At 34.5% G+C, this 12,105-nt stretch overlaps 1 protein-coding gene across 2 annotated transcripts in view; it reads left to right on the forward strand.

Moving 5' to 3' along the window:
- The window catches only part of LOC149801665 (tubulin polyglutamylase complex subunit 2-like), an 83,184-nt gene extending 76,446 nt beyond the window's left edge, over positions 1-6,738 (forward strand). For both annotated transcript variants that reach the window (XM_089955942.1, XM_089955943.1), the window contains exon 9: positions 6,276-6,738. In XM_089955942.1, the coding sequence (XP_089812068.1) occupies positions 6,276-6,345 (70 nt within the window). In that variant the 3' untranslated portion in view covers positions 6,346-6,738. The remainder of the gene's footprint in view (positions 1-6,275) is intronic.
- The last annotated feature ends 5,367 nt before the right edge of the window (positions 6,739-12,105 follow it).

A 12,105-nucleotide genomic window follows, 5' to 3' on the forward strand; every position in this document is an offset into this window, starting at 1 on the left:
GTCTAGGAAGGGGTCAAGGAAATAGGAAGACATTGATACACCGTCAAGGGAAGAAGGTGATGCAGCCAGTAATGGACATTGTGCTCTTTTCACCACTCGTTATTATGATGAAATAAATCCAAATTAGACACTGCTATTAAATTCTGTTGACATAACTTAAGTTGAATTTGAATTGCCGCTATTAATTTGTTTCATTAAATTTGTTATTTTTCTTGTCTAAGGTGGCTTGTATTGCATTATTTCTTCCCAATAATCTTGCTCAGTTCTCTGTTGATATTCTATCTTTCCACTCTCACTGGGCTATAAAATCGAGGAAGGTCATTCCCTAGATAACTCCAACCAAATCCAGTTAACCACCCCTCTTACTAAGAGGGCGATGTTACAATGGATGACTATGATAGTATATCACTACAAAGACTGTACTTTAAATGAGAACCAATTTGAATTTCTAAAGTGTTAGAGAAAAGCTGTGATGTGCAGTCCAGCTGTTCCTAATAAACATGGACCTTATTCAGATTGGTACAAGAGCAACATACAGACCAATGGTTTAGAGAGAATCACAATGCAAGAACATTTTTATTGCTAATACTATTGGGGCATTAACCACTGATTTGAAATTGCCAGTGTGGGAAAACATTATTTCAGCTTCCACCTTTCTGTATGGCACAAGGAATGAATCACCTTATAACTTACAAACTGTGGAGTGAAATTAATTAAAACAGGTGTGTGGTTAAATCCAACTGAACTTGCCTGTAGCCCAGATAGACTTCTTTTAGATGCAGCTGATTCATCCAAAAATGGCATTGTAGAAATTAAATGTCCCAAAATTTTGGAAAACATATGAATTAAAAAAAGACCAGTTAAACAGATTCTGTCTGCATTGCAATGACACAGTGACATTTGTTCTAAAGAAAAGCCATCAGTATTGCTGTCAAAAATAGATGCAAATGGCTATGATGAATGTTCCCTAGTGCGACCTTGTGGTTTAGTCAGATGTAGACTGTATAATTCTTAGAATTAGATCTGATGAATATTTTTAAAACAGTATAATACACAAATTGATTGAATTTCATCACCAGTACATATGCCCTGAATATTTTGAGATGAAAATTCAAGGGATCTGCCCCCAATTAAATTATCTGAATGAAGTGTTGTTATATGTGATTGATGTTAGAAACATGGAAAGAAAGAGGGATGTACATAGGAAAGTGACTATTTCTTATATGTTTCTTTATGCATAAATGTTCAATATGCTTTACTTGATGTAATGCATAGGTATAAAAGAGTTTTATTACTTATGGCTGATGCATCAACTTACAAACTTTGCATATATATATCATACAAATATCATTATCATACAACTTATAAATATGTACTCTACTGAGATTCGAACCTGGGTCCATGGGTAAACATCACCTATGGCCTTGCCTGTAAGTAATGACCCCTATACCATCATGACCATGACACATCACCTTAAAATGATGCTACAGTGTCAGTGGTATAGGCATCTGTGCATAGCAGACACACCCACATATTGACCTAGTAATCAATTCTCATCTGTACACAGTTATTCTGAATTCCTAAGTCTGAAATGGAAGTATATAGAAATAACTATAGAGGAATAAAAATATATACCAAACAGAACCAAAAGTGCTCTCCCTTGATTCTACAAGAGAATTCTTGATAATAGTAACATAATTTTTATAAATACAATACAGATATCATTATCATATAGGTTAGAGTGTGTTTAGATTTATTGCTCTCAAAAACTTGTGACTAGAGATATGAATGTATTCAATTATGTGATGTATAACTATAAATAGCATAGGTATAATTATAAAAGGTTAAATGCTGCAGTACAAATTTTCCATCAATACTTTATGCATACTCAGTATTCTACATACATACAAATATTTCATGCAAGACCTATGTTAATTTAATGTTTTTCAATTTTGATCCTTCATTTACATTCCAGTTACTGACTTCTACCATGTCTTATATCACTTCATTAAATGAACTTTGCAATTAAAGTTTCTCTTTCAAACTTATAGTCAACCCTTGGTTGTCATCTTTCGCATGCATTCTGGTCAGTTTGTGGTAGGTTTTCCATTGCACTGTTTTCCATATGGGAAAGCCATGTTAGATGGTAGGCTTTCCATTGCACTGTTTTCCATATGGGAAAACCATGTTAGATGGTAGGCTTTCCATTGTACTGTTTTCCATATGGGAAAGCCATGTTAGATGGTAGGCTTTCCATTGCACTGTTTTCCATATGGGAAAGCCATGTTAGATCAATAAATCTGGTGATTGTTAGGATTGGCATATGTAACATTGTCATCTTCATCAATATCATCATGATTACTTCGATACACATCCCTATTATTGTTGATATTGCTGTTCCTCCTGACTGAAATGCCATATTGACCTGCACTTTTGAAATAAATATTGTTATTTCTACCAATGGTGCCATGATGAATGTCTTGAAAATCTTACTTTTACTGATTGCCATAATGGATGGCCATATTTACAAAGGGCTCAACATCTAGTTATCAATGAAATATACTAGACTTATTTTCATTATGCAGCAGTTGAAAGGAAAAACCAATGGTTGTATCTTGCTTTCCTTGAAATTTGTTTCACCTAATAGGGCTTAGTCCCCATGGGGAGATCTTGTAATTTCTGTTGACCATTAAGCAATCTGATTCCAGTGTGAATGATAACATAACTCACACCTAGATTAATTAGTTTCTTAGACTTTTAGTCAATGTATTTCACTAATAGTTACCTAGGTACTTTTTGCAATTTAAGATGTATAAATTTGGGTTATTCTAACTTACCCATTTTCTTGGGTATCAGTTTTCTTGGTTTCGGAAAACTGCATTTCCTTTGGTACTCTAATTCATTGGTCAGCCTTTCTTTCCATAGAATGATCATTTCTTTATTTCTTTCATCTTCTTTAAATATTTGTGTTTTGTAACAACTTGAAAACAACAAATATGTGTACCCAGTGAAAATTAGTTAATCCACAGTAATTATCTTTCCTCCATTGTTCTTACAGTTTGCTTTCAAACAAAAATTACTCTGGTATGATACATTTTTTATAAGAAAATCTCTTTTGATCATAGAAAATATGCTATGCCAATGAACAGTGGTAATCTTTGCATCAGATTTTCTCCATTAGCAAATAAAAAGGCATGCAGCAAATCAGTATTTGTTATGTTGCTGTTCTAGGGTTTAACACCATTTTTCAGCACAAGATAGGCTATACATGGCGGCCAGAAAAACTGGTGGAGGAAGAACCCTGGAAAACCCAGGGAAGAACCACCGACCCACGAGAAGCTACTAGCAGGCTTTCCCACGTATTCACACTAGCTGAGCCTTGGACTCGAACCCACGCAGACAGAGGTGAGATGGCAGTGATCTGGAACGGTGAGCACTTTAGACCACTCGGCCACTCGGGGCCCCCAAATCAGTATCTAAGAAAATTTCAAAATTAGCCTCTTGACCCCATGAAGCAGCTATCAGTCATCTGTCGTGCATTTGAACTTTTGAGCTGCTGATAAGTCTAACTGCTTACTGGGTTTAAAGCATTACTACTTTTGAGGTGCTGATCAGTCTAACTGTTCATTGGACTTCAAACATTACTACTTTTGAGCCACTGATCAGTCTAACTGCTAACTGGGTTTAAAGCATTACTTCTTTTGAACTGCTGATTAGTCTAATGCTAACTGGGTTTAAAGCATTATTCCTTTGAGCTGCTGATCAGTCTAACTGCTAATTTATTCAAACCATTACTACTTTTGAGCTGCTGATAAGTCTAACTGCTTACTGGGTTTAAACCATTAGTACTTTTGAGCTGCCGATCAGTCTAACTGCTAACTGGATTTAAAGCATTACTACTTTTGAGCTGCTGATCAGTCTAACTGCTAACTGGATTTAAAGCATTGCTTCTTTTGAGCTGCTGATCAGTCTAACTGCTAACTGGGTTCAAAACATTTCTACTTTTGAGTCACTGGTCAGTCTAACTGCTAACTGGGCATAAAGTATTACTTCTTTTGAGCTAGCGATTAGTCTAACTGCTCATTGGACTTAAAACATTACTACTTTTGAGCTACTGATCAGTCTATCTGCTAAATGGGTTTAAAGCATTACTTCTTTTTAACTGCTGATTAATCTATCTGCTAATTGGGTTAGAAGCATTACTTTTGAGCTGCTGATCAGTCTAACTGCTAATTGGATTTAAAGCACTACTTCATTTGAACTGCTGATCAGTCTAACTGCTAATTGAATTTAAAGCATTACTTCTTTTGAGCTGCTGATCAGTCTAACTGCTAATTGAATTTAAAGCTTTACAACATTTGAGCTGCTGATCAGTCTAACTACTAATTGGATTTAAAGCATTATTTCTTTTGAGCTGCTGATTAGTCTAACTGCTAACTGGGTTTAAAGCATTACTTCCTTTGAGCTGCTGATCAGTCTAACTGCCAGCTGGGTTTAAAGCATTACTACTTTTGGGCTGGTGATTAGTCTAACTGCTAACTGGGTCTGAAGCATTACTTCTTTTGAGCTGCTGATCAGTCTAATTTCTGATTGGATTTAAAGAATTTTTACTTTTGAGCCATTGATCAGTCTAACTGCCAGCTGGGTTTAAAGCATTACTACTTTTGAGCTGCTGATTAGTCTGACTGCTGATTGGATTTGAAGCATTACAGTGTTTGAGCTGCTGATTAGTCTAACTGCTAAATGGGTTTAAAGCATTACTTCTTTTGAGCTGCTGATCAGTCTAATTGGAATTAAAGCATTACTTCTTTTGAGCCACTGATGAGGCTAACTGCCAGCTGGGTTTAAAGCATTACTACTTTTCAGCTGCTGATTAGTCTAACTGCTAACTGGGTTAGAAGCATTACTTCTTTTGAGCTGATTATCAGTCTAACTGCTAATTGGATTTAAAGCATTGCTACTTTTGAGTCACTGATCTATCTAACTGCTAACTGAGTCTGAAGCATTACTTCATTTCAGCTGCTGATTAGTCTAACTGCTAACTGGATTTAAAGCAGTACTACTTTTGTGCTGCTGATTAGTCTAACTGCTAATTGGATTTAAAGCAGTACTTCTTTTGAGCTGCTGATTAGTCTAACTGCTAATTGGATTTAAAGCATTAGTAGTTTTGAGATGTTGATCAGTCTAACTGCTAACTGGATTACTTCTTTTGAGCTGCTGATTAGTCTAACTGCTAACTGGGTTAGAATCATTACTTCATTTGAGCCACTGATCAGCCTAACTCCTTTAAATACTGGGTTTAAAGCATTACTTTTGGGCTGCTGATTAGTCTAACTGCTAATTGGATTTAAAGCATTACTACTTTTGAGCTGCTGATTAGTCTAACTGCTAACTGGGTTTGAATCATTACTTCTTTTGAGCTGTTGATCGGTCTAGCTGTTAATTGGATTTAAAGCATTATTACTTTTGAGCCACTGATCAGTCTAACTGCCAGCTTAGACTGCCAGCTGGGTTTAAAGCATTACTACTTTTGGGCTACTGATTAGTCTAACTGCTAAGTGAATTTAAAGCATTACTTCTTTTGAGCTGCTAATTAGTCTAACTGCTAACTGGGTCTGAAGCATTACTTCTTTTGAGCTGCTGATCAGTCTAACTGCCAGCTGGGTTTAAAGCATTACTATGTTTGGGCTACTGATTAGTCTAACTGCTAAGTGGATTTAAAGCATTACTTCTTTTGAGCTGCTAATTAGTCTAACTGCTAACTGGGTCTGAAGCATTACTTCTTTTGAGCTGCTGATTATAGTTATTTTTCAAGTGATTGCCAAGTTTTGTAAATAAATTCAGAGATTAAAAATTTACAAATAAATTACACATATCTAGATAAGCAAATGTGAATTGAATAAATCATTTATTGATTTTAAAATTTAATGCCAAAAGATAAAATTAGGTTTATCTGACAAAATAAGATTGGCAAAAATTACCACATATTTATCAGACACTTATTCTAAGTGATGAAAGTTTGAATTTTCATTTCTTTTCTTGTATAAAATTCAAAACTATTACCATTTAAGTGCTATACTTTTATATAAGTCCTCCAGTCACAACAAATATCATTGTCATTTTCCTGCCTGTTAATATATCCATTCAGTCACTCGGTTATATCTATCGGTCTATCTATCTATCTATCCATCCATCCATCATCCATCCATCCATCCATCCATCCATCTGACTTTGCACTGAATCTATATGAACTCTGATGATGTTTTGTTTTTCAGAAATGTACAGCAGACTGGTATAAAAAGCAGTGTGTCAGCATCACAGGTTACAAATAAGCTTGCTAAATAGTGCATGGATGACCTTACTGTAAATTTATTCATGGAACAGTCTACAAATTAGAGTTTATATGGTCCTTACTCTACAGAAGTCATTGCTATGGAGTGAGTGTCTTCAGACAGATTCAAAGAGTGGTGTGCTTAAAATGACAGACATTCTTTAAAACAATAATGAGGATTATGTTATTGAAATCAGGAATATCAATTTTTATGCAACTACAGTTCCTCATTTTTATTTGCTGACATAGCATGGCAGTGGCAAAGCCTTGTCTGTAATTTTATTGTCTGCATCATTGCAGGTATTACTTCTTAAAAATCTGTATTTTTTCATGTAAGGAGATGATTTACTCATTACTTTTCATTATGACTCCTTTAATTTCAATGAGCCATTAAATTTATAAAAGCATTTTTTTTTTATAAGCTTGCCGTAAGGTGGAGTGTAATATGTAATGATGCTGTCCATTTGTCAAATGCCAGTTTTGTTTCTACATGGTAACTTGAGTTCTCCACCATCTACCAGACATTCTGAATGTCTAGCATGTGGTGTGATGAAATCTGTTAATGTTGTGGTCAAAAGGTCAAAGATGGAGGTCACTGTGAAAGAAGAAAAATGGTTTCCATCCACGTTTTCTGCTGTTTACAGTAACCAATCTTTGTGGATAGTTTGTACATGGGGGAATAATATGGAATATAAATTTATGTTGAGTCAATAGGTCAAAATGGTTTCTGCACAAAGATTTAAGTCCTTTATGATACATTGCAACCATGCTTGTTCATGACTTGCAAGTTGGTTGACAAAGAATCTGATTGATCTTAGGATAAAAGATCAGTCTAACTGCCAGCTGGGTTTAAAGCATTACTACGTTTGGGCTACTGATTAGTCTAACTGCTAAGTGGATTTAAAGCATTACTACTGTTGAGCTGCTGATTAGTCTAACTGCTAACCGGGTTTAAAGCATTACTTCTTTTGAGCTGCTGATCAGTCTAACTGCCAGCTGGGTTTAAAGCATTACTATGTTTGGGCTACTGATTAGTCTAACTGCTAAGTGGATTTAAAGCATTACTACTGTTGAGCTGCTGATTAGTCTAACTGCTAACCGGGTTTAAAGCATTACTTCTTTTGAGCTGCTGATTATAATTATTTTGCAATTGATTGCCAAGTTTTGTAAATAAATTCAGAGATTAAAAATTTACAAATAAATTACACATATCTAGATAAGCAAATGTGAATTGAATAAATCATTTATTGATTTTAAAATTTAATGCCAAAGGATAAAATTAGGTTTATCTGACAAAATAAGATTGGCAAAAATTACCACATATTTATCAGACACTCATTCTAAGTGATGAAAGTTTGAATTTTCATTTCTTTTCTTGTATAAAATTCAAAACTATTACCATTTAAGTGCTATACTTTTATATGTATCCAGACCAGAGGTTGTGGAAGGCCAGCACTTAAATTATGGATGAGGCCTACTGATTTTAGTGTCAAAACACCCAAGTTCACTTTGCAAATGATGATGAAGGTCATTTTAACTGAAGAAGGTTACTGCACAAGAACTCAAGTTTTCTGCCATATTATCAAACTTTGTGGATGGCTTGCACTTTGAGTTAGGAAAAGACCTATCAATTTTGGAGTCAATAGCTCAAGATCAAGGCCACTGCAAGAAGAAAATTGGTTTCTGCACAAAATGTCAGTTCTTGACCATGTAGCTGACTAATATTTTGTGGCTGCATTGCACATTTAGTAAAAAATTTGAAAAAGTCAAAGTTCAAGGACAATTTGAATGAAACAAAATGTATTTGCATAATAACTGTAGTACTGGACCATGTATCCAGACCAGAGGTTGTGGAAGGCCAGCACTTGAATTATGGATGAGGCCTACTGATTTTAGTGTTAAAACACCCAAGGTCAGAGACATTGTGGCCGCAGAAAAACTATTGTTCTCAAGTAGGTTCCTTGACCAAACTTTGTGGATGGATATCAGTACTGGAGCCTAAAGGTGAAGGAAAGTATGAAAAGAAAATGAAGGTTTCTGCACCTAAAATTTAGTTCAAAACCACATACTTGGAGCAGATGTTCAGACCAATAAGACCTGTTGATGAATAAGCTCCAGAAATCAACCATACCCTTCAAATGCCTCCATAGAGGACCATTTAGCATGGGGTAGGTATAAGATGTAACATTCACAGTAATCTTACGTGTCTTGAAGAACTTGTGACATGGGAGGCAGCATACTTGTTTCCTTGTTGTTCAAAGCTTTACTTCAGAAGAGTAGAATTTTACCATGTCTTTTTTTAAATATTCTGACTTGAATTTGGCTTCTACTACATTTACATGTATGGATATATAATTAAAAACAAAATGAAAAAAAAACATACACCCTAACATTCACACTGTCACGCAACCAGGCTGGTATTAAATTACAAGATTTTATCTCAGAATGGTAACAATACAAATTATGAGCTAGTACATTCTATTTATGAGACAAACATGGATGATGTCTCCATGTTTTCTCTACATCTGTTCAGTTGTACAACTGACCTGTATAGTTTTTCAACCTTTTGTTGCATCAAAAAACTTCTGAAGTAAAATTTGGATATTTTGATGCCATATAAATTTGGCAAGCAAGAGTAGAAAATTATTGCTCATAAAAATCCAGCAGAAGAATATTTGTACAAGAAATTGTAAGTTTTGGAATATAAATTCTGATCCATACAACAGACGATTTCTAGAACTACTCATTAACTAGATGGTTATAAAACAAATGCTCACAATGATCTGTTCCATTTTTACCATAGTACACCTGTCATCATCAATAATGTGGATTTTGTTTATAATAAACAGATTTGTGGCAATCGAAAATTTAAAATGAAAACGAAGCAGTGTTGTACCTTTTGTACAGTGGTTTGCCATAATGAAGGATTCTTTCCAACTTTTTACAACGAATAATGCACACAAACTGATTGACCAAATGTTGCTTTTTCCATGAGCTTCTTATATCTTAGATTTGATTGAATCTTAAATCTTTCTTTTATTACAAAGAGTGAAGATTTGTCTAGAGCCATGAACATTATGTTTCCATTTCCAAAATGATGATATTGTTGAAGAAATATCAAAATACTATAGGAAATTGTTAGTATATTTTCTTTACTTTCAAACTTACTAATAATTCGTGTTCATCCGAAAATCTTTGAGGAAGTACATATCCATTTGATCATCATCTGAAGTTATTGTTGATGTGGTCATGTATGCACATTAACTCATCTTAAATGTTATTTGTTGTTCAGTATTTAATAGATGTAAAATAACTAAAATCTATTGAACCTTGATTATTGAATGCTCTGCCCCTTAACTGTGATAAGAAACGTCCAGACGAAAAATATCGATCGTTATGGACTTTTACAATGGTGACCAAGTACTAAGCTGGTCAAGAAAGGAGCATGTTGGGTCAAAGCATCAGGGTATATAATTTAAAAAATTCAGCATGTGCAGTTTTCATTGTGACACCACAGCGCACGACATTCAGTCCAGTTTGCATTGGATCACACCTTGTGATTGATCTAATCCAAAAATGTCCACATACTTTAAAATTGAGTTTTGCCGAATGTGTTTGTTGAGGCATATAAATAATGACATTGCACAGGAATATGGATATATGAGTCAAATAAAGTGAATAATTACCATTTGAAGTTATCTGTAATCAAATTCTTAAAAACTAAACCCATTACTTAATAGCCGGTATTTAATGCATGCAATATGCAATACATTATATGACTTTTACTATAGTAAATGATTGAAAACAATGTTAACCAGATTCAATATATCCTGTCAGAAATAGTCTTCAATCGATGAAAGTTCTTTTTTCCATAGGGATAAGGTATAAACAAGAACTTGCCAAAAGTTATTATAGATACATTTACTGATTTTTATCATTTTGATTTTCTTCTCACTTAAATATCTAAGAGCCTCTGATTGTTCTAATGTTTCTCCTATAAACCACATTTTGTCACAGGCATCATTTACTTTATCCAAGCAATTTTTATATAACAAATAATTGAATACAAATGATTCCTTTTAAAACTTTTTTCTCCCATAGATGTTACATGTGTCTTGCTTTTTACCAGCTCACTTTCACCACCCCAAATAAATTTAAAAACATAAATTGTTCAGTTTATTCTATTTATGTGGGAGGATCTTGTAGAGCTGAGAAATGAAGAATAAATTTAGGCAAAGTCAGTGATTTTATTAAAGTATTTTTTCCCAGTAAGTAATAAATTTCTCCTATCAAAGCAGTTTAACAGCTTTTTCGCTTCTTGTATAATAGAGTTGTTTGATAACCTTAAAATTTATGGAAAATTATTTCTAATAATCTAAAGGTAAAAGTAGACTAAGTAGTATGAATTTATGGATATATTTTTGCATCTGAGAAGTTTTTTAATTTCCTATCCATATGGCTTTAGAATTGGAGACAGCATATTGGATTCCTGAGATCAAGGAAGAGTCGTTAAAAGTCTTCATTGTGGACGAACATAAGAGAATGTAGTGAACCATCCAGTATTTGAAAAGCAAACGTGTATACGATCTAATCTAAATCCATTTCCTTATTTGAAAAAAATTATCTGATCTTTTTTATATTTTTTAAGATCCATTGAAGTTAAATTCTGATGATAAATAATAGAGGTCTCTCAGCACAGCAGCCATCTAGAAAATCTTTTTATTGCTACTAGTCCATTATGGAAAGTAACATCTTGAGATGAGTTTCGGAATATGTTCGCGTGGATCACTAAGGACCTGTACAGTATCCTCAGGAATGATTTGAGTGGACTCGTAGGGTATAGGTATCGCATGGGTCTGGACACAGTAATTTAAACGATTAGGAAAAATGTAAAGTAAAAATCTGCCAGTAATATATGGGGAGCAATGCCGCAAAGCTGCATGCGATCACCAGGAACGAATTCCTAATTTTATAGTTGGCCGCAAATGTGTCAAAAATATGTTACAGTCGAGACAAACTGCACGGGTATATCTCACAGAGGACTTGGAACAAACGTTTTTAAAACTGCTCAAGCCCATACGTGACACCGCGGAAGAGGTAACGAAAGTTGTGGAAACTACCACGGTGATGGTGGGTCTGGTTGCCAGGGTAGCCCAGGTAACTAAACAAGTGCCAGAACCGATGGAGAAATACCAATAAGGCACCTAGGGAATGGAGGAAGACGTCAAAGCTGCACTTGAGAATATTCAACCACCATTGCTTACACATGTTCCAGTCAATGTTAAAATCACTACAGCAACATTTTACTGAGCCAGATTGTCAGTGAATCTTTGAAAATCATAAAATGTCGTTACTAAGATACATTTCACGATTGAACAGGTCATACAGAAAAGCCATCAAATATCCAATATGTATGGACCAAATGAGTATAGATGGAAATTACTGGGTTGCCCGATGTTTGTTAATTATAATAGAATACTTGAAGCAGCTAAAATAAAGAAGTTGACGTCGATGAATGCAGTGCAGTATGTAGAATGTACGCAAGAAGTAGGTAAGTGAAGACTCAGAAATCGACCTTGCGCACATCAACATGAAACACAGATTTAATGTTTTCCACTCCGCTATTTCAACGAACAATTATAAATAGAAAACTAGTCTCTCTCTCTCTCTCTCTCTCTCTCTCTCTCTCTTACACACATACACATACACAAATCTAGCTTAAACTGTAAAATAACATCCATTGTGATTGCATTTGCTTATATAGTCTCTTTATG

Source organism: Sinohyriopsis cumingii, chromosome 4 (assembly GCF_028554795.1).
Source record: "Sinohyriopsis cumingii isolate HCF-2022 chromosome 4, ASM2855479v2, whole genome shotgun sequence".
Classification (NCBI taxonomy): Eukaryota; Metazoa; Mollusca; class Bivalvia; order Unionida; family Unionidae; genus Sinohyriopsis; species Sinohyriopsis cumingii.